Here is a 23,562-nt window from a genome sequence, read left to right on the forward strand (position 1 = left end):
TAATGGGAGAAATGTGGGATCCACATATATATCAAGTATAAAAATCAAACAAATATTCATATTTGACCTGATTGTTTATAGTTCATAATGCGTGATCAAAACCGAAAGTTTCTGTGATGACTGCCCTTGCACTGTTCACCATGTAACTTATTCACTATGTAAGAATTTGTTCACCATGTAAGAACTTGTTCATTATACTTCAGAAGATTGGAGATTGTTGAGAATTAGGCTTGGGGTTGATTAATGATTGTGCATTGAGTCCCCTATACAGAATTTTATTGTTGTTAACAACCATTTGATCAATAAATATAAGATATGCCCTCTCAAAATAAATAAATAAATAAATAAATAAATAAATAAATAAATAAAGCATCCACCCACTTCCATGTGTAGGGGCAACCACAGTCGGCAGCTCCCAGTCAGTTCCCTGTGCTTTGGGGTCCATGCAAATAGGAACACATTTTATGTGTGAATGATCATTCTGACATGTCATTCTATGGCCTTTTATGGTAATACTAAACAGGTCCTTGGTAATTTTCCTTGTCCATAATGGCTGCATAGTATTTCCAGGTTTCTCTCGGCTTCTCTCACTACTGCCTACTGGAGGCATTCTTAGGATGTTTCCAGGATTTTCCTGTTTAAAGTCAAAGGGTTCAATCATTGGAACCATCCTGGATACCAGGTAACACGCTCGCCAGCTTTAGGAAGGACTAGTCCTTGGCCCAGGCAGAGGGGCCTCTGTTCCCTGACGGACTCCCACACTCCAGCCAGGGTGTCTGCAGATGACCTGTGACCTCCTGGGCCTCTTGAGCACCTCCAGCCCACAGGCCCACCTGCAGAGAAAGGCCTCCTGCCTGCAACTGAAGTCAAGGCCCCTTCAAAGCTGCAGCCCAGCCCTCATTTCTGATGGCTTCTCGAGGCATTTGCCCTGGCTTTCTTCTGGATCCCATACCACCAAGGGTTGGTATTTCCTGTGCATATTCTCCATTCAACACTCACCAACATGTTAGCTTGTGAATAGCTCTACCTCTCAAGTAGTAAATAGAAGTGCCTCCTGAAACTATTTCACAATTCATGGTGCACTTACAGACACTGTACAGGCGTCCCGGGCATTCCCAGATCAAAGCCACCCATCAGGTAGGCGAGTCAGCCTCATTTTTCCAGAAGTTCTGTTTTCTGGCCAACAGCCATCACTTTCTCAGGTTACATCCAACATCACCACCAGGGGCTGGTTTTCTGTCCGCAACTCTTTCTCACAAAGAAACCCAATTCCCATGGCTTCCAGGTGCTCGGTCTTTTGTGGGGTGATACAGAAAGCACCCACCGGGTGGAGGGGACTGTGGGCAGCCTCATAAACTAGCCAACTTCTCCCACACTCCTGACCTGAAATTGCACAATAAACATGCATTAAAGAAGCCTCCAGATTGCTTATTCTGAGGACAGCAGCAAGCGTTGAAGTCACAGCATTAAATCTGCATGCATGTCCCCATCATGGCACCCCTGGAGGATGGTCACACAAATGGAGAGAGACCTTCCAAGGCCCTTGGAGAAGGGGGCAGAGAGCTGGGTCTCAAAGGAGGAATAGGATATTTTTTCATTGAGACAAAATTTGCCATCTTAAAGTGTACAATTCTGTGGTTTATAGGAGACTCTCTGTTGTCCAGCCACCACCTCCGTCTAGCTCCAGAACATCCCCCCTTGCCCCATTCCCCCACAGCCACTTGTCTGCTTCATGTCTCTTTGGATTTGCCCTTCAGGGAAATGAAATCAAAACCACAATGAGATCCCACTTCACCCCCACTAGGATGGCTAGAATGAAAAAATAAATAGCTAATAACAAGTGTTGACAAGGATGCAGAGAAATCAGAGCCCTGACACTTTGCAGGAGGGAATGGAAAGAGGGGAGCTGCTTGGAAACCAGCTTGGCAGGTCCCCAGTCAGTCACACACAGAGTCACCACAGGGCCAGCAGTTCCACTCCTAGGTGTCTACCCAAGAGAAATGAAAACATACGTCCACACAAAAACTTGTACATGAATGTTCATTGTAGCATCATTCAAAATGGCTAAAAAGTGGCAATAATGTAAATATCCAGCAGCCAATAAAGGGATAAATGAAGGGCAGTATCCTCATACCACTCAGTGTCATTGGGCCACAGGAAGGAATGAAGGAACGAAGCACTGGTGTGCTCAGCAAAACAAGCCTGACACCAACAGTGATAGATTGCCCGACTCCACTTACAGGAGAGGGCACCAGCAGATAGAGAGTGTGCGGTAAGAGCAGGGTGAGTCCTAATAACAAATACCTGCATTGAACATAACTCTGCATGGGTATTGCCTCTCCATCCTCACCACAATCCTGAGGTCGGTGCTGTTTTATCCCCGTTTCACTGATGAAAAGGTAAGGCTGAGGCCAGGACCCCACTGCCAGGAGATGATGGGGTGGAACCCCCCCAAGCTGGCCAGCCCCAGGACTCAAGCCCTCACCAACCTGGGGACCCATGTGCCCGTGGAGGGAGTGGAATGGAAAGGAGCCCACTCACACTCACCCCAAATGCCCGCACTCACTCCAGCCAGCCTGAGGCTCGATCCTCTATCCACCATGAGCTCTTCCTCAGAGTGAAGGAACATTGGAAATGCAGGGAGCAGGAGAACAGCCCCTGTGCTGGCCTCACACCCAGGGGACTCTGACCCACTGCCCCGCTTCCCAGCAGGCTGACCACACACCACAGCCCCAGCATCTCAGGTGCCCAGAGAAGCCTGCGGCTGAAGAGGTGGTCCTGCTGTGCTGTGTCTTCCTCCCTGCCAGCCTCATCGCTGAGGGCTCCCCTCCTTGGGATCACGAGGAGGCAACGTCTGCAGAAGCTGGCGCCGTGGCAGTTCCTGCTAACAAACTGCGTTCACCCCGTCTGAAGGAGGGTGAGAGGGGGTGTTATGGCTGCACTTGGGGCCCCCAAACTCACATATTGTGGTGTGGCATTTAGAGTGGGACCTCTGGGAGGTGGTTAGTTTAGGTGAGGGTGAAGCCCTCCAGGTGGGATCAGTGCCCTTGCCCATGAGGAGAGACAGACAGACACACATCAGGGAAGGGCCACACGAGAACACAGTGCCGGGCAGCCATGCACATGCCAAGAATGGAGCCCTTGCCAGGAGCCCACACAGGAGGCATCCCGGTCCTAGACCTTGAGACTGTGAGAAGTAAGTGCCTGGTTTAGTCCCTGTCTGTGTCCCTCTGCTATGGTGCCAAGCTGACTAGGCCAGGGTGAGTGAGTGGTTGAACTGGGTTGAACAGGGTCCTCCAAAGCACCATGTCCACCAGGAGCCCCAGAATATGATGTCCATGGAAACGGGGTGCTTGCAGATGTCTTGGGGTAAATTGGCACGAAGCCACACTGGATGGGAGAGGGCCCTAATCCACAACAGGTGGCCTTGTCTGAGGAGGGACACCTGATCACAGATGCAGACGGAAGTGGCTGTGTGCAGGCAAAGGCAAAGGCAGAGATGAGTGTGCGTCTGCAGCTCAAGGTTGCCAGAATGGCCAGCCACGGGGAGGCTGGAGGAGGTAAGCAAGAAACCTCCCCTCCCCAGAGCCTTCAGAGGGAGTGCGGCCCCACCAACAGCTTGACTCCAGACTTGTGGGGTCGGGCACTGTGGGAAAGCAGATTTCTGCTGCTTGCCCGTGCAGTTCGTGGCCCTTAGGCAGGCAGCCTCGGGACAAGGGCACAGCCTCTGCTGAATGACTGCACAGGATGCCCTTACCGGGCCAGGCCCTCCATGCGATCAGTCCTCCACACTGACAGAGCACCGACTGGGTCCACAGCATCCCTCACCTGCCCCCAACATGCTGCTGGGCCCAAAGAACAGGACAGGCAGGCCAGGAGGTCACAGGAGCAGCTGGAGGGGAGTGGGCCTGGGGCCGTGAGCGGGAATCCTGGCCCTGCCACTGCCAGCCAGGCTCCTCCGGGGAGTCCACGCACAGCATCCTCTCCCCACAAACTGCTGCTGACCAGCGCCCCTCTCCTAGGATCATGGGGGGCATTTAGAAACTTCACACACACCAAGTGCTGAGAGCAATGCCCTGTGAGCAGCAAGCCCTGCACGGACTGGGCTATATATTCTCTATCAGGCAAAGAACGAGGCTGTACTTTTAACTGAACTGCCTTTTCCCAGAGGTCCAAGACCCCACATACAGAGGCCTTCCTCCAGTGGCCAGGGGAGCTAAGCTCCCCTGCTCAGTCTCCTTACAGCTCCTCTGTAACCACCTTAGATCAGGAACCGTCAAGAATCCTGATTTCTTTATTTATGCTGAGAAGGGAAAGGTTAAGTCAGGATGAAAAGGTCAAGTTGGAAAAATTAAAAGTGTTCCTGGCATTTTCCAAGTCAGATGGGTTTCACTGGGTACCTGGTCAAACAGACATTTAACTGAAAACTGTTCCAGTGAAAAAAATGTAATTCTAAGAGGATAAAATCAACAGGCCATCACCAGCCTTGGGTGACTGTTTGACAGGCTCTCCAGTAGTCCAGCCATGTGTTTTCCTGGGTGTGTGCACAGAAATACACATATGTGAACATACAGGTGCACACACGCACGTGTGAACACACATGTGCACCACTGAGTGCTCAGAACCATTCTGTCAGATTATGTTATTCAAGCCTTTCCGAGATTGACTCATTTCAGCCAGATGCTCTCCTGGGAAGGAGGATGAATGTGCCTTTCTTATAAAGTCATTCATTCTACCTTGGAGAGTCTGGTGGCTTCACAGAGCGGGTGATGTCAGAGGGCCTTGCAGATCCAGCAGAGATTCCCAGGTGGACTAGGAGAGCCCCCATCGCAGGGACAGACCACGGGTCCCAGGAGGAGGTGACAGGGGCTGTCCCTGCAGCCCTGCCCAGACCATTCGCATCACCAATTCTCACGGCCACAGCCAGTAGCCCGCTTGGCCTCCTCATCTCTTTGTGGACCCCTCTGTTCACTTTCCCCAGCAGCAGCAGTAACTAAGGGCATGCCTCCCCTAAGCTGGCAATTGTTAAGGAGAAGCTCCGAGAGCCCCCGGCAGCCCCCAGGCCCCACCCTGCTCCCTGAGGCCTGCTTGCAGCTGCACCAGAGCCCCCAGCACACAGAAGCACCCAGAGCCCTGGGGGCACAGGAATAGCCCAGGGACCAGACCACAGTTCCCGTGTAAGGAACAACCTGCCCAGCCCTGCTGTGCCAGGGCCCTGCTGCCCCCACCCCGCTAGGCCATGCAGTGCCTCTGTGAGAACTGGGAGGAGGTGCCCCTTCCTCCGGGCAGACACGGCCTCAGCCCAGGGTGCCCCTCAGCCAGGCCCCTCATGCAGAGAGCAACCTGCAGGCTCAAAGGCAGCCCCAGGAGCCCTGAAACTCCCCAGGGATGTGAGGTGCCTGCTGCAGGCAACACATGCTGTGGGTCGGCTGCAGTTGGGAATCCCACCCCAGAGGGGGTCACTGTAGCAGGACTGGACTGTTCCCCAGAGGGCCAGGGAAGTGCCTGGGGTCAAAGGACATAGAGCAGGGCCACAGAGAAGCAGGCGGGCAGGTGGTGAGGTGGAAGAGACTCCTCACCCGCGGCAGCGAGGGCAGATGCAGCACTGCCAGGGGTCTTCAGCCTCCGCCAAGGAGCAAGGGAGGTAGGACTTCAAGTCTGCAGCTTACAGAGGAAATGACAGCCTGGCCCTGAAGCCACCGACCCTCCCCACAATCCCAACCCCCATACAGCTCCCAGAACAAAAAAGTGAAAGGACAAGGCAGAAACCAGCCCAGAGCTCGCTGGCTGACTGCCCAGGAATCTTGGAAGGCTGTGGCTGCAGAGTGCGGATTCTTCCCGGGCTGTCCCCTCAGGGAGCTCAGGGGCAGGAAGGGCACTTCCTGCTGCCCCCCACCGAGGCTTTGGGGGAAGCTGGGACCACGCTGGGCCAGTCCCGATGCACTATTCACTGATCACAGAAGTTGGCCCAAGGATTGGCTCTTCTTAACATGCAGATATTGAGCATCTGTGTGCCTGGCAGCATTCAGGACCCCAGGAGCACAGCAGTGGCGAAGTGAAGGATGAGGATTCGAGGTCGTGCCTTCAGTAGCTCCCATGCCAGGGCAGTGGGGCCAGCAAGTCGAGTGTGACCTGCAAATTCCCATCCAGCTGAGCCTGGCCAGGGCTGGCCCTTCCTATCAGGGCTTCCAGGGGGCACTTCACACAGAGTCTGAATCTTAGGGCTTACCCCAGCACACAGTGGGTGCTCAGGAGGACGGGATGAAGGAATGCAGGGTGCAACCTCTGGACCACCCCACAGGGAATGTTCCTCCACCCCTGCAGCTGGGCGGGAATCCACAGCCCCACCACAGCCTGCTCTGGCAAAGCTTCAAGTGCTTCACTCGCATGGTGACATGAAGTATCTAAGTGTGTGAGGAAGAAACACCACATTTCCTGGAAGTGGGGCACAAGCAGGGCCGTTTGTCCCTCCAGAGCCAGATCAGAGCAGGCTGAGGCCTGGCCCCACAGCAGGATGCACGCTGGTGCAACCTCCTCTTGACTTCGTTTAGGGCCGGGCAATTTATGTGTTAACTTGTGGATGTTGACAAGTTATAAGCAATTTATATGAGGTAGAAAACATGTCCACAAAGGCTTCATTATCCTTCAGGACATGGTGCGATGTCACCCAATATAAGCAACCTCATTCCAGCACTTGTTTCATTGACTCTCTCAATCTCTCCAGTCCTCATTTGAACCAGGTGCACAGAAAAAACAATTTAAAGTAGCCTATATGCAGGTCCAGGTCTTCCTGGTGCTGGGAAGGTGAAGCGGCGCCCGCTCAGTTCTGTATGGCTAGGTAACAGGTGGCCACAAACTTGGTAATTTACAACAATACAAACTTGGTCACATACGGTTTGAGTCCAAAATCAATTTCCCAGGTTAAAATTGAGGAGGGCTGGCTCCTTCTGAATGTTCTGGGGGAAAAACTGTCCCTTGCCCCTTCTGGCTTCTCGTGGCCACTTTCATTCCTTGCCTTGTGGCCCCAGCACGCCAATCTCTGCTCCTCATTGTGTTGGCCTCTCCTATTCTGTAGTCTAATCTCCCTCAGTCTTTTTCTAGTAGGGATATTTGGGATAATTTTGTACTTAGGGTCCACCCAGATAATCCAGGGTAATCTCCTCATTTTAAGGTCCTTCATGTACTCTCATCTGTAAAGTCCCCCTGCCATGCATGCTAACAATCATGGGCTTTGGGAATTAGGACATGGGCATGGGTTGAACTGTGTCCCTGCAAAGTCATATGTTGAAGCTGTAGCCCCCAGAACCTCAGGCTGCAACCTTATTTGGAAATAAGGTCCTTGTAGATGCAATTAGGATGAGGTCCTACTGGAGCAGGGGGTCCCTAAGTTAGTATGACCAGTGTCCTTACAAAAGGGGGAATGTGGACACAGATGTGCACACAGGGAGAGCGCCATGCGAAGCTGAAGGCAGAGGTCAGGGTGATGTGTCTGCAAGCGGAGGAACACCAAGGATAGCCAGGAAACCACAGGAGCCAGGAGAGGCCTGGAGCGGTTCTCCCTCCGAGGGTCGGAGAGCGCCAGCCCTGCCCACACCTGGGTCTTGGGCTTCTGGACTCCAGACCAAGAGACAGTGAAGTTTGATTGTCTTAGGGACCCATACTGTGGTATTTTGTTACAGCAGCCCCAGGAAACTGCACAGCGTCTGGGGCCCTTACTCAGACCACCACCAACCAAATGGGCAGCTGGCATGGTCAGGCCAGGATAAGGTGAGGCACAAGGCCACTGTGCCCTCCAGAGCTCACCCTCCACAGCTGAGGAGAGGAGCTGGGCCTCCTCACTGCGATGCCCCTGGCCTGGCATAGGTACCAGATATGGGGCCTCTAACACACCAGAGGCCCCCCCACCCAGGAAGCGCCTTACAGGCAGTTAGGGACCTTCCCACCCAGGACGCAGGCCTGCACCCATGCCTGTCACTGAAAAGGAGGCCCGTGCATGGCCCCTGAGGACAGTGGGACCCGCAAACATCACCTCTGTTACCTCCCACCCCTGGAGCCTGGCCCGCTGTCTGCAGTGCAGTCGGTGGCTGGGTCTCCTAAGGGAAGGGCTGTGCCCAGCAGCAGCGGACCAGGAACATGGAGGGAGGGGTGTTCTGTGCTGAATCTCCTCTTCTCCCCTCACCTTCCTCTCTCTCTCTCTCTGAAAATGGCAGCAACCAAACAAAGGAAACCCAAGTGTTGACAAGGTCCTTCAAACCCCTCTCAGCAAGATTTGCTGAAAGGACTCACAGGAGTCAGAAACGCTCTAGTGCATGGCAGCAAAAGGACTCAGACTAAAATCAGCCAAGGCTAGTGGGGCGGCTCTGGGAGAGGCTAGGCACATGCACCCAGGCCTGTCCAGGGAGCTTGGAGGCAATGCTAACTAGCTTCTCCCAGCAGTGACCCATGACACCACATGTGAAGTATTTCCAGTCAGAGCTTCAGGCCCAAGGTTTGTACGGAAGGTCGGTCTTGGGTGTGGATGACCTTTGTCCCTCATTCTCCAGCCTGTCTGAGGTCGCACTGTGACCCAAGGGCCCCCACGTGTCTCATTGCCCGACTCTGTGTCATGGTCCAAAGCCGCAGATAAACACAACACAATACAGGGAGAGATTACATACTGAGTTTGTATAGAATTTTCAAATACAATTTTTTCCATGTCTGTAATAAGAAGTTTGAGCTTTCTTCTATGAGCATCAGTTTTTTGTTTCAGGCAGATGCTCAGGACTTTATAATGATACTGTCTTCAAATCCTTGTTGACCCCCATGGCTGAGCGACCTGGTGAACACAAGTGTGCGATGAAGCAGGAAAGCTTTCTCCAGCACCGTGCAGCTGCCGGCAGCTCTGGGAGGAAGCGCCAATGAGCCCAATGTATTTCTCATCTTTTGCCAACAGATGTAAGGTGGGTTTCTCTTTCAGTACGGACGGTGATCTCTGAGCCCAGCGGAACTTGTTCCCAGCGAGGATTTCAGAACGACAATGAAGCTTTTGTCCAGCTAGACTCCTGGTTGGGACAGTCGCCCTGAGGCTGGCTTTTGGCCATCATGAGGGCACGTGTCCAAGGAGCTGATGCCAGAAGTGCCCATCGGAAGATGGAAATGGAGGTGGGAGCTACTGGAATGTGGGCCGCCAAGGAGCCCCCAGCCTCTCTCAGCCAGAGACCACATGGGCTAGGCACCAGGTGTCTGGGACACCTGAGACTCGGCCTTTGCTCAGAATGGGTGATGCAGATGCAGATTACAGCCTCACCTGAGCTACTGTCTGCAGGGGTGCAGCACCCCTGCAGGCCCCACACTGGCCTCTGTCACCCCAGAAGCCCCAGGGAGCCCCCAAGCCAAGGAGCAGGAGTCCCCAGAACACCCATCCACTCAGGTGGCACCTCTGCCACAGGCAGAAAGCCTTAACAGAAGCTTGGATCCGGTCAGGGACCACACTACTCCCCCTAAACACTTATGGGGGCCCAGGACTCAGAACCCTGCCTCTCCCACCATGTCCCATCACCCCCATTTCTCTAGTGCCTGATATCCAGAAAAGTCACTCTTGTGTCCAGACAGCACTTCCTCAGGGCTGTCCCTCTCACCCCTGCCCTCCTCCAGTCCCCCTTCCAACTGCCCTGTGGCCCAGCAGCCTGGGTGCTGTCCCCCTTGGTGGAGGGGCCACTGAGGCCAACAGAGGCCAGGGGAGGCTGGGGACATCAAATGATTGGTGACTTTGAAGATGTCACTGTGAACAGGACAGTTGACATTTATGAATTAAAGTACCTTCCCTGGTCATTTGGTACAAACTGTCGGATACAAAACAAACCAACCTGGACGCTGGGGACGAGCTGGCTTTCTGAGGGAAGAGCAGGGATTTATGGAACGCCTCTGGGCTTTGGGGCTGGGCAGGCTGAGTGGCGTGCAGCCTTCCCTCCCCTTGGGGCCAGCCTGCCCGCACCGTGTCATGGAGGGGCTGAGATGGGAAGGTCAGTGGCCAGCCTGTGGGGAGATGGGGCGGCTTGGGCACTGCCTCAGAACTCGGTGGCCGAGGGCAGGGACAGCCTGGGACGGCAAGTGGAGAGAGCAGCGAGTTGGGTTTTTTCCCCTGATAAAACGAGAGATGTATTCACCACCAACTTGGCTTCTGAGTGTGTGTCTGTGAAGCGTGCGCCATCACTGCTGCTCTCTCCCAGCTGACTCACACTCGGCAGCCAGGCTGGTGGGTGTCGCAGCCGCAATGGGGAAGGAACCCCAGCCCAGCATTGAGTGGCCCTGTCACCCCTCAGGGGCTGGCTGGGTCTGGGCCTGGCACTGCCTGCCCGGCCCCCCGAGGTGGCCCCTCCTGCACAGGGCTGGGCTCCTGCCCCACCGCCCCGGGAGGCCCTTGCACCAGCGGGCAGGGAACCAGGCAGGAGCGGGCACGAAGCTGCTGCTCATGGCCGCGGGGCGACCTCCCACTGCCCAGGCGCAGGCTTCTGTCCCTGTCACAGCTGCAGGGGGGAGCGCAGCGCACACTAAAGGGGCAGGAAGGGGGCAGACACCATCTGGGCCCTGCACGCGGTGCTGCTCCTGTTCCCGTGTCCAACCCTAGTCCCTCGGCTTCCAGGGGGCGGGAACTGCCGTCCTGGGGCACAGTGCCCCCCAGTCATCAACTCAGGTCCCCTGCCAGCACCTCGGGGACTCCGGGCACAGCGGGGCTACAATCCCCCCCCCCCACACACACACAAACACACACTACCAGAACGCGGCACCCGCTCCGTAGGGAGGGTGGAAGTCTGACTGCGGCCATCGGGGTGCCCCCACTGCAGCCTGGGGTGCCCCTGTCACAGCGCAGGGTGACTCCCTGTCACCGCCGTCGGGTCCCCCCGGGACTGGGGTGGCCCCAGCCTGAGCCCGTGTGGCCACCCAGCCTCACTCCCATTGTCACTCTTTAGATTTTACAGAACCTTTTTTTTTTTCCAATAAAAGAAAAAATTTGCAGCCTCATCTCCGCTACTTTCTTTAACCTGAGCACTGGTTTCCTCTCAAATACTAGCTGAGCTCACAGCCTCCTTCCGGGGACACCCCGCCCCAGCCCCGCCCTGCGGCGACGTGCGCTAGGCCAGCACCGCGGGAGGGACGGGCTGGGGGCCGCGGGGCTTGGTGGCCTGAGAAAGTCTGCGGCGAGGCAACAGCGCCCCCTCTCTTCGCTGCGCGCGCCCTTCGCCGCCCGGAGGGCCACTGGCCTGCAAGTGGGCCAGGCGACCTAGGGGATGGAGCCCTCGGTGGACCCCCATTGGGAGCGGGGTGGTGCAGAGGACGACGCCCACCTCAGCCCCCGGGGTTAGCGCGCAGAGACTCCCTGGCTGGGCGGGCGGCGGCAGAAACAAGAGGCAGGCCTGGCGCAGGGGAGGGCGCACAGGTTGGTCCATAGACTCTCCCCATCCAGGAACCTGCAAATGAGATGGGGTGAAATGGGATGGGGTGGGATGGGGTGAAGCAAAACCAGGAAACAAAACACTGGCAATGATCTGGCTTCACTGTGGCTCCTACTTTCCTAGCAAGCACGCTATCAGAAAGAGACAAAATCCTCCAGGATGGGCAATGCTTGAATGAGCTTTTAGAACTAACAGGAAGACCTGACCATCATCAAAATTCTAGTAACCTGTCTGGACTTCAATTTTCCCAAGAAAGGAACCTTTAGTCTAGTTGCTGTTTTCCTCAACATTAAAAAAAAAAAAAAAAAAGTATTCACTAAAGCTTTGCTGTTTATTTGCCCCGGACTCCCTCTGGCAGGTCATCAGGGCAGGGAAGCATGGTCACCTGCCCGTGAGCCAGTTAAGCTGTGTCAAGCCACTGCTGGGTGTCCGGCCTGCTGCTGAGCCTGAGAGGAACACACATACCCACCCACCGCCACACACACAGGCATCCATGTGTGTGTACACGTGCATACAAGACACCTCCATGCACATGCACACACACACGCACACACACAAACACGCTTCAGAAAGCTCATAATACTGAGTAAAGAAGATACAACTGAGAAAGCTAAGGAACAGAAAAGAAATACTACTTACTATGACACAGTAGATGTCAAAGAAAGTAGATGATTCATTAATGATGATGGTTCCAGGGCCCAGTGCTAGAAAACAGTCCTTCTGGACCCGTCCAGGTGGCTCCAATGGGAGAAGAGACCCCACTGAACAGGGGTGAACGAGCCATACCAGAAAGGGTAGACAGAGGAAAGAAGGACAGGGTTATCCCCAGTGACAGGCCACACACCAGGGGTGCTGGGGCCTCCCACACTCAGGCAGGGACGTCTTCCCTGCACCAGACCTACCCTGGTCTTCTAAAACTTTGAAACAAGCTGGAAATCAGGACGTGAAGAGGGAGGGAGGTCAGCTGAAAAACATCCCAATCGCCCCCTGTTCTGCGCTCAAACAGGATTTAGCAGCGTCCAGATCTTGGCCACACAGCTCATCCCCAGTCCGTGAGAACTTCTTCTGGAAGGGCCCAGAGCACTGCAGACCTGCCCATCTGCATTTCCCTTGGAAAGCAGCACGGGGGACGCTGACTGCGTGACACCCACGGCAGGAGGCATGCTCTGACCTGTGCCTTACCTCCCCACCCAAGGCTGTCCCCGCTGCCCCCTCTCCATGCCACAGCAAGTTGTCCTCCCAATGGCCACTCAGGCTGTGGGAGGCTGGAGAGGCAGCATTTTGTTTTGCCTTTTGTTTTTAGTGAAGTAGAGCAGGAGAGGAGAGCAGAATAGGTGCTCTAAAAGCAGGCAGTGTTGGGTTAACCGTGCAGGCACACACACGCGTGGCAAAGAGAAGTTCATTGCCCTCCGGTAAGGCAGCCGAAGAAATAGGGAAAACAGTGCTTTGGAACAGCGCCTTTCACCCCTGGCCACACAGGAGAGGCACCTGGGGCTTCAAGCTCACCAGGCACAAGCTCTGTTTACACCAACTACTTCGTATCTCTGCAGAGGTGCCCAGGCAGCCGTACCTCCTTGGAAGAGCCACAGGCAGGTCCTAGAATTACTTTGTCAAGAGCGAGGATGCAACCCCGACCACTGCAACCAGGAATCATCATGAATTGTGTGGTCAGTACTATGGCCCAGGGCCAGGAGGAGGCCCACTGGTCTTTATTTATAAGGGCCAAATGTGCCAGAGCCACAGTTCAGAGTGACCAGGGGCAGCCTGGCCATGGCCACACAGAGATGTAACCCGTATAATCTGACAGCACAGCTCATGTCTACCAAATTTAATAATAAACAATGTGGGTTTTTGCTTTGTATATTTCAGGGGTTTCCCCTCTCATGAGGGAACCCCCCACTGGAGCAGGCAGAGCAGGATGAAGAGGGTGGAGGCCAGAGCTGGGAGAGAGCCCCACCAAGACATGTCCACTACGTGGGGCTCAGAGAGGAGGCCCAAGCCAGAGATGCTCGTGGGAATCCAGCCTTTGAGCACATAGAGCAGGGAGATATGGAGAAAATCGTACTGAGGCCTAGGAGGTGGGAAGTGTGCCCAGCCCAGCTAAGTAGCCAAGAGAAGCAGCGCGGAGACTGCCCCATGGTTTCACAGGTCCCTGGAGGGACAGGGCAAGGGGGAGACAGAAAAGACTGCACAGTGCAAGGCAGGAAGGTGGAGACAGCTGTGTAGACAGCTGGTTTAGGAAAAGGAGGTGGGAAGGCCCCCAGACAGGGAGGGGAGCAGCTTTCGGGGCAGGAGAGACCTGAAGGGTTTCAAGGCTGGTGGGACAGAGAAAAGGGTCTGAGACAGAGGACCATGGACAAGTGGGAGCTTTTCTCCTGACAGGGTAGGCAAGACCTTGTCCCAGAGGGGAGCGGGCAGATGGCGGTGGGTTTGAACTGAGCGGGGACCTGAAACTGCCACCAGGAAAGGGACAAGGGAGCACCTGAGTGCTGAGGGTCCAGGGGGACGTGCCCATGGCCACTCCAAAGTGCACTGAGCGACGCTGGTTCTGTTACTTACTGATCTGTGCCTCAGTTTACTCATCTGGAGATGGGAGCAACAGCTGTGGCCTAGTGGTGGCTCACATCTCATGGAATTATCTGGCCCCAGAGTGATTACTTTTTATATGTAAGGTAAAAATGGGGCACTAGAGACATGAGAGCAACTCAGAGGAGACATCACTGCACCCTGGCCATGAAGTGTATCTGGAGTCCTAGGACTTAGGGCTGACAGGGTCCTGAGACTACATCTGCCTCATCTCAGCAGTGCCCACCTGCATGTTCCTGGCTGAAGCCCCCAGTGTTACCTTGCAAGCAGGGCCAAGGGGCCAGCAGGGGCATGACTGAAGGTAGGGCTGGGGTCTCACCAGGTGAGTGAAACTGACAGATAGTGGCTGAGGGATTTTACCTCGAGGGCCTGCAGGACACAGAGCGAAGGCCACGTGGCTGGATAGGGCAGGGAGAAAAGGGCAGAGGACCACGGGGCAGTAGAAGGCCAGCAATGGGAGGAGGGCAAGAAGCTGAAATGGCCACAGGTGGGGTCTGAGTGTGTCTGAAATGATCACAGCACACTTCAGCAGGACTCACCTTTACAAGGGCCAGTGTCGCATGCAACCATCGACACTGAATGGACCGAGCCCCCCAGGTCACCTCCACACTTTGTAAGCCAAGCCATAAGGTTCAAACACATCAGCCCAGGTGCTCTGGGCTCACCCTTGTTGCCGCATGGTGAGAAGTTCCACTGTCCAGGCACCTCAGTGTAGAGGGGCTGCCACAGGACAGGCCAGTTTTGGAACCTGGCAGGACTCAATATTAATGCACCACCAAGGTTTTCAGCCTAAATTTAGCAGTTTCCACAGGATCACGTGGGAATGAAAGGGACACCTGGCACGTCAGGATGGAAGCATGGACATTCTAGCCCCAGCACCGACCTGTGGTGTAGCCTTGCGAAGCTGCGACGACTCTGGGCCTGCGCCCTCACCTCAGGACAGAGTTACACCAGCTGGCCTCTGAGGTGCTTCCCAGCCTTGACTCCCTGTGAGTTCTGTTGGGGAGCTAAGCTCACATCTGCTGACTTGGATTTGGCCACAGCTGTCTACACCATGAAAACTCATTTAGGACTTGAGGAAACGGGCAGGAAGAACCCAAATCTGCCTGAGTGACCCACAATAGCATGGGTTCTACACCCTTCACAGTGTGTCAAATGTGCGGGCTGATATTTCAGACAAACAATACAGTGTTTGTAAACATATCACCAGGCCCCACAGTCAAGTGGCTCCATTAGACAGACAGACCTCAGCCTCCTGGGCTATGGCAGGCTTGCCTTTTCTCTAAGCCCGGAAGTCAGGCTTATCCATTTTGCCTGAAATTCAATTCGGGGCCTTGGAAATCACGGACTGGTCCTTCTGCAGGCCCCAGTTGTGTTGGGAGATGAAAGGTGAGTGACATCACCAGGTTTGTCAAAGGTCCCCTTGCCCTGCCCCCGTGGGGCCATGGAAACACAATGATGAAACCTATTTTTGAGCGATTCTTAGCACAAGTGTGGGGTGTGGGCTGGGGTGCACATGTTGGGGGGTGCACAATATGGAAGCCACTATCCATTCTAAAGTAGCTTCCTCTGGTCACCTTAGTTACCTCAGGGCTGGTGAGAATTTTGCAAGTTAGAAAGTATACAGATAAACACATCCCCCTCGGTTTCAGTGAGAGCATCACAGGCTGATGGAGACAAAACATGTACACACAATGTCACCACCTCCCACGTGTGACACTGCCTGGAGTCCACCACAGGAGCCACCCTGTATCTCAGTGGGGCTTTAAAATGGGGCACGAGACACAAGAGCAACTCAGAGGGGAGGTCAGGGAACCCTTGCCATGATCATCTGGAGTCCTAGGACTCAGGGCTGGCAGGGTCCTGAGACTCTGCGGCAACGCTGCAGCTGGTCAGACTGGAACAGAGCAGCATGGCTGGTGTGGCAGTGAACAGCAGAGGGTGGGGCACTTCTGGCCCATGTCCAGGGAGGGCACAGGGCCCTGCTCCCCGCACAGAGCCCGCTCCTCTCATGCTCCCTGAGCCCGGGCACACTTGCCCTGTCTGGGCACACACCTGCCCCCAGGCTCCAGGCTTGCAGGGGTGACTTGCCCATCCAGCAGCTACCGGAGGCCTCAGGGCCGACTCTGCAGAGCACTGCCTCCCAGAGCTCAGGGCAGAAACCGGAGGGAAGCTAAGGGCAACTCCCCGCCCACCCCCAAGTCCATCAGGGGGGCTTTGCCAGCTCTACCTTCAAATAAACCCTAAATCCTAAGCCTACATCTCGCCCCATGTGGCGCCCTCCACCAGCTATCACCGCTCACCTGGGTCACAGTAACGCCCTCCTCTGGCCCCTTCTCCAGAGCGGCCATGGTGACTTCCCGTCCCAGCCTCCAGAGTTAGCCTGGTTTACCTCCTATCCAGCCCTGCTTCTGCTCCCTGCCCTGGCCATCAGACCATGCTGTGCCAGCAGCACACCCAGGTCTTGGCCCCCTCAGCATCCGCACAGCTCCCCTGGGTCACTGGGTCCTGCTCAAGGACTTCCCAGGTGGTCCTATTCACAGAGATGTGGCCCTCTGCTCCAGCCACTACCCCACAGGGCACGTTCACTGCGTCCTGCAATCTCTGCAGCCCCAGTGGACTGAGTGCCACATGGGGTGGGCCTGGCTCAGCCCCCAGGAGCACCTGCTTGGGGCATGCTTGGAGACCTTTGGGGGAGGACCAAGGGAAGGGGCATCGTCCCACCAAACCCACCTTTACGACAGGAAGGCTCTTGCGGATCACTCTGGCAACACTAGAACGCAAGGGGCCCTGAGCCTGGGACAAGTTCTGCCACTCACTGCTTTGTAAGAATTTTTACAGACTTCCTCATAAACTCTAAACATGTTACATTTTAAGTTGCATTTTGATTGCTCAGCATTTAAAATGTGTTTTTAAGTGATACAGTATTAACCTAAGAGATGTAGAAGTAACAAATGTTTCACTGGGAAATCTAAGTACACAGTATCATGTATCAGCCTGTCTGGAAATTGCACACAAACAGCATCATTTACATGGTCTCACTGACTCCCTTAAGGCCCAGAACTTGGGAGCAAACACTGTCTCAGTTCCCATTCTCTTGTACACAGCCTGGAACCTCAACTAGGTTCGGAATTTACTGAACCAATTACAAGATAATTTCTCTTGCCCTAATTTAGAAAGTTCAAGAATGTGAGCCCACAGAAGCAACCCTTTCCCTGGAAAGTAAACACACTCAAACATAAGCACACCTGGTTTCCAAAGTTTATTAAAAATCAAAGAATAGAAAAACTTTACATAAAAATAGGTCAATTTTAGCTTCCACATTGTTGTCCACACACAAAAAAATCGAAACATGATATCGTTTTATTACACCTGTAGCGAGTGACCACAGTGGCAGCCAGGCCAATTCATTCAGTTCACCATGAAGGGATGGAGCATGGCGCCTGCGTCTGAGTCGAGCTCTAAAATGCACCCCCACAGGACACTCGCCCCTGTCGCGGCAGAGGTTTCCTTAATGTAGGGTTACAGTCAATATTGCTAATGCGTAGAGATTAGTACAGGCCTACATATCAGTTTCTATAAATATTTCTTTATCAATAGGTTCACAATTTAAATATCTTTAAATATTTTTGATAACTTTCAATCATCAAGAACTGCAGACAAAATGTGCTACTCTATTCTGGAATGCCTCCTAGAGAGCCTGCAGCCACAGAGGGCAGCTCTCAGTGACCATGGGGGCCAGTCCTGCTTCAAAAAGGCAGACCATAGGCATGTTAAAGCTCGTCTTTGCTGGGTGTCCGTCATATTCAGATACCACGCTAGAACTGCCTGCTCTGCATGTCAATTGGGGTCATGGTAATAAGCTTCTCATCCCAACATTCTCCACTAGTGGACTTTAAGGACCAACCTACCTGTAGTGTTCAGCAGGGCCAGAACCCCCATTTTAAAAATGGGAAGTTGGATGACCTACAAGATGCTGCTACTAACTCCCAGGACAACTGTGGTGCTCCGAAAACTCAGGTTCGGCAGGACGGGTATGTTCTTGTTCAAAAAAAGGTCACAAAGACAGTGGTTGTCGTGGCAGAATGCACTTGCATAGTATACCTGTATGCTTCGCAAGCCGGGCGTCAGCTCTCCTGCAATACATGAAACACACTCCCCACAGCGCACTGGGCAGCTGAAGTCCTTCGCCTAGATTTGCTCTTAACAGAACGAATGCATACTGCTATACAGATTCCTCAATGGAATCAACATAATTCCTTTCTCCACATTCCTAAAACTGGGTACCATTGTCCATAATGATATTCAGCAGACCCATCATTACAGGCTATGTTACGAAAACTCACCGGAGCATTTCAAAGTTCACATTTTCTTAAGATTTTATAACGTGACAACCTTTTTCTCCCCTTAGGAAGTTACACTTCTGGCACTTTAAATGCTGGATTTGTTGTCTAGTTTAAAAGAACCAAAAATCAAACCATTAAAACCCCATGGTCGGAGTGAGACTACAGCAGCCTGGATGGCAGAGGCAGCGGGCAGCCGGTCAGAAGGCTGGCAAGCCCAGCAGACTCTGGGGAAACCACTGAGGCCACACGGCTCCTCCACACACTGAGAGGCCCCACATCTGACCAAAAGAAAAAAACAAAATCAACCCCAAAATCCTCATTCATAGTGTTTGTAACGATGCTCATCAGACAACCAGCCGACACGATGAACCCAACTTAGAAAATGCAACTCGGGAAAGGATCTAAGCTTGTTTAAAAAAAATTCCCTCCTCCCTTAAATATAACTTATGTGAAAATATGAAATTAAATAAAAAATATCTGAGTTATTGCACAAATCATAAGTTTTCCATATTTACACGGAAGAACAGTTCTGAGATCTGAAACAAAGCATGAGGCAGTAAGACAATGGTACCTCCCGGCCTGTCCGCTGAGGGCTTGATCTGTCACTGCGACAAATGTGAAATGAAAATGCCCAAACGCAAAGGGGCACACGCGGCTACGGAGAAACGCCAAGGCCTGCTCCACGCCCCACAGCTCCTGGTCCAGACCTGCTCCGGCACGAAGGAAGAATCCCGGGAGGCAGAAAACAGTGTCCATGTTGAATAAGGCTTCACAGATGGGCACAAGGAGCTGTTCTTTAAGATGGACGTGACCACCACACAAGGGACATGCAGAGTGATCGGCGGCGGGCACTCCGGGGGCCCAGCTCATGTGCTGGATGCTGGTCTCAGTTCTGGCCAGGTGCCCAGACCGCCCGCTCAGTCTGGGAAGGGTGGGCCCAGCAGGCGCCACCCACAGCTATTATCTGCTCAGACTGACAGGCAGGCTGTCCCTCGTGTGCGTGTGTTTTTTCCTCCTCCAGCCCGTGCGGTTATACTGGTGGTGTCCCCGGCTGCCCACAGGGGGCCGCACGCCTCCACTGCCCACGGAGCTGTAGCTGCCGCCCTGGCTGTGGTTGTGAGAGCCTTTCATGGACAGCTTCATGCCACTGTGCTGCTGAAGAGACGAAGACAGACAGGGACGCTGGGGGCTGGCTGGGAGAGACACCAGACACCACTGCTACAGGAGAGCCACCCTGACCCAGCCCGACACCTGCAGAACTCTGTCCTCGGGCTGCACACTAAGCGACCACAAGCCGCATCCCTCTCTACCGAGAAAAAGTGGAAGCTACAGCCGGTGACAACATGCAGAAACTGCCCCCATGGCTGATGCACAGTCCTGTCATTGCCATCTAAGTGCCCACATGACAGTAAATACGAAGGCATAAGTAAGAAGAAAGCCCATTTCTTCTTACATTTCAGAGCAACTACCATGAGACAAGGGGCCATCTTCCATCCAGTGACCCACGAACTATGGGCCCGTCTCAAACTATACACTTCCACACCCAAATACATCTAGAATCTCACTTCCAAGGGTTCCCTCTGTCCACAGACGAAGGTCCCTCTCATTTTCTTCCCCCTAGCTTCAACTATGACATGCTGGAAACACGAGTGCCATGTCCAGCAGGTCAGAATGCAGGCTGCAGCCGGTGCCACTCCACATGCAGCTCTGTACTCGGGCTGCTCCCTCACAGCAAAGCCCCATGCAAAGCAGACCAGGAGAAAATACAGCAGTTTCAGAGCAAAACAAGCAGAAGAGGGTTGAGAAAGAAAGCCAAAATCCAACTAACAAAGGGTGCTTTTCCCTTTTAGAAAGTTATAATTCTGTTCTGAATACTACTTCTAACAGGCCAGCATGATAATGCTGATAATGCAGTGAAAACTCCATTGGACAGCACGGATAAATCCAAGAAGGAATGTTCTATTACTTAACTTTAAGTAAAACTATAATCAGGATTTAATGATATAGGTCCAACGAGCCAACCCTCAAGGGTCAAATATTTACTGGAAAATATGATTAGATAAGCAACAGAGTTGCCACCTGGAGCAATAGAGTAGGCCCGCCAAGTTTCATCAGAGCCCAGAGCAGACAGCCTGCAGGACCTGTGCCTTGACGCCTGCTGGAGACCCGGGTCACAGGGCTATGACACACTCAGGCACTTTGAGAGCACAGGAAATAATGACCTGCTCTTCTACTACACAGCCATTTCTCATGTGCGGGATCCAGGCTTTAAAAAGCCACGGGGAAGCGGGGAAATGCATTCACAGGGATCCCACTGGAACCCAGAGACAAACCACACGCAGGCCTTGCCAGCCCCTCCCTGCCCCTCTGCCAGGGGCACTCGAGCAAAGAACAGGGAGGAGCAGCAAAGCTGTGCTCGGGGCCATGCCAGTATTTGTTCTTGATTTCACCAAGTGCATTTTGAAAACCAGAGTATTAGCATATAAATTAACAGATAAATGAGAAAATAGAAAATTCTTCACTTTGAGGCCTATTTCAAACTTCAGTTTTATGCTAACAAGTTCAATCAAAGAATTAAGAGATGCTTATGAAGAGGAATTAAACTTACTACATTTAAAAATAATTTAACACTTCTAAACTTTTGTTTGTTATAAGGGGCAGAATGATCAGAAAACAAATTCCCTCTTTAAAAAAAACTCTGTAGAAGCCTCTCTTTGGCAAGGAAGGTGTTAAAGCGCTGGCCAGCAGTCTGCAGGGGGGGATGGGGGGGCAGACGTACCTTGTGGTAGAGGTGAGGGCTGGACAGCGGGTTGGGGGGTGCTGCTGGGATGGCCGTGGAGGACACATGGTGGACAGCTTTCAACGCTGGGGTTCCTTCAACACCAACTTGTCTGCAAGGAACGGGGGCCACCCCTAGGGTCGGTGGAGGTATAGTAAACCTGGTCTAGGAAGAGAACAACCAGAGACGACATAAGGCCCTGATCCACCAACAGTAACCAATTCCAGTTCTGTGCTGAGCCCCCCAGAAGGACAGGCACTGCTTCAGAATGGCCATTTGCAAATAGGCTCATTAATGTAGTTGGTTTTGCTACAACCTCATGAGATTTTTTAAATCAGAACCATTTTATATCCTGAAACAATTACAATATGACGAACCCCAGCACCCAAGTCACAGTTTTATTATCCACTGAAAACCAAGCAACAGTTCAAAAAAAGGACAGAGTAACCCCTGTCCCTGGGACCTCTGGAAAGAGCCTGCAGTGCAGCCCCCCAACACAGAAGCAGAGGCCAATGGCCAGCCCATCGGAAGGCCCACTAACAATGCCACAAAAGGCCAGCCCTCCCACTCCTTCCGTCCCTTACCCACCCCTACCTCTGCATCACCATTCCGGTCAGGGCATGCGCTAGTGGTGCAACCCCCCTCCTCAGACGTTCCAGAACCATACTGCTCACATCTTGGAATCATATGTATTTGCCCCAAAGACCTCTGGGAGTGCCTGCAGCCCTCTGAGGGCAGCGAATGGAGCAGAGATGGCACTCAGGGGCTGGCACAGCAGCTGCAGGGGCTCTGAGCCCCTGCAGCAACCCCCCTGTACACTACCAGCGCTCCTATGTCTCTCGCTTCCAGGCAGGGCGAGCAGCACAGCCGCAGCCTCTCCTCGGTGGGGCTCTGCACCCCAGGACCTCGGGGCGCCAGAAGAGCCCACTCCTGGGTCTCTGGCAGCTTCATGCCCTGCCCCTGCAGTCTACACTCCATCCCGAGTGGCTGACCTCACCACTTTGTGACCCACACAGGAGAGATTGTGCACGTGAGCTCTCAGAGTAGAATTTATGTGTTACTCCACTGCAAGTAATATTTGAAGTTTGGAAATAAGAGGAGAAAGTGGACTTTGAGCCTTGTCTTCAAACCTGCATGATCTTGGCTTCAGCTTCTCTCACCGTCAGCACAAGTGACAGATGGGGCCTCCGCACAGCACCTGATCTTCACCTATCCCCCAACATTCCTCAACTTCTACGGTCTGGCACAGGCTGCACTGGGCTCTATCAGGAGCTGGACCCCAAGGAAGGTTAAAATCAACAACAGACTCAGGGAAGCCACAATCAGCGTGACACCCAGACTTTGCTTGTGGCAGAATTTATTTTCGCAGGGTGAGCCTTGGAGTTTTACACTTACACAGTAACCAGAGGTTTCAGGTAAAGTTTCAGATGTGGATTGCCGTCACCACCAGCAGAGGCCATGGGCTCTCCGTGGCAGGGGGTCCTGTGAGGACGCCCACCTGGGCAGAGCGCCAAACAATGCAGAGAAACAAGTCTATATGTTTGCACATATTTATGTTGCTTTATGTTCAAATTATAACTCATGATGTACAGACTGGCTTTACTTTAATAATGTGATGGGTTTTATATATTCAACTGATGTATGATTGGGAAGTAGATACGAAATTTAATATTCTTGAAATTATCATTTAGACTTCTAATTTTGTCTAAATTAAAAAAGCAAACATATTCTAACAGAAAGTCCTACAAATACTACTCAAAGAACAACATGAAAAAGTCAGAGTTTACATTTAACACTTCCTAAGCATAAGTCCCGAGATTCTGAGAGGAAGGCAGGGCAGGGGGCCCATGCCTGCCTGGCGCACCAGGGCTCCGAGGGCCCTCGCTGCACACAGTGCACGGGCAGACCTCAAGGACACTGTCGTTTCTAGGATGACAGTCATTATATTTGATCGACTCACAAAAGGCAAAATTTTCCTACAAAATAGATATGTACCTTCTAAAGATTTTAATTATTTTTCTAATTCTGAAGCCACTGTTACAGCACATGTAAGACACGGCCCCTGGGGGCCCATCCCCAGGAAGGGCAGCAGCTGGCCACATACCTGAGTGTTCGTTGTCATGACCAATGCTCTGGAAGCAGTGGACTGAGGTTTGCCAGTAGGCATTGGCAAGGCGGTAGGCAAGCTGGCCAGCAGAGGACTTGGCGCTTGGAGACTGAACTGGTAAACATTGGGTGTAGTGCAGGGAGGCGTGTCGGAATCCTTGGGGTAGAAAAAACAGAGCTGTACCCCGTACCCTGCTTCTCGGTGGTGAGAGGGACGCGCACCAGCACCAGAGGCTAGCAACCCGCCCTCCCTGCCTCTCAGCCAGGCACCCAGCCGCCTGGGTCCTTTGAGCCATTTCAAAATGGAAGGGAC

At 53.2% G+C, this 23,562-nt stretch overlaps 1 protein-coding gene across 5 annotated transcripts in view; it reads right to left on the bottom strand.

Moving 5' to 3' along the window:
- Positions 1 to 17,265: 17,265 nt before the first annotated feature.
- The window catches only part of TENT4A (terminal nucleotidyltransferase 4A), a 47,347-nt gene continuing 41,050 nt past the window's right edge, over positions 17,266 to 23,562 (bottom strand). Inside the window, exons 11-13 of one of the 5 annotated variants that reach the window (XM_036896674.2) lie at positions 23,248 to 23,406; positions 21,144 to 21,308; positions 17,266 to 19,516 (exon numbers count right to left, since the gene is read on the bottom strand). In XM_036896674.2, coding sequence (XP_036752569.2) covers positions 19,325 to 19,516; positions 21,144 to 21,308; positions 23,248 to 23,406 — 516 coding nt within the window. In that variant the 3' untranslated portion in view covers positions 17,266 to 19,324. Of the gene's footprint in view, positions 19,558 to 21,143; positions 22,642 to 23,247; positions 23,407 to 23,562 lie in introns of those variants that run through there. The other 4 variants (XM_036896673.2, XM_036896675.2, XM_057496541.1 and 1 more) reach the window with 4 other exon arrangements.

This window comes from Manis pentadactyla, chromosome 2, assembly GCF_030020395.1.
Source record: "Manis pentadactyla isolate mManPen7 chromosome 2, mManPen7.hap1, whole genome shotgun sequence".
Taxonomy (NCBI): Eukaryota; Metazoa; Chordata; class Mammalia; order Pholidota; family Manidae; genus Manis; species Manis pentadactyla.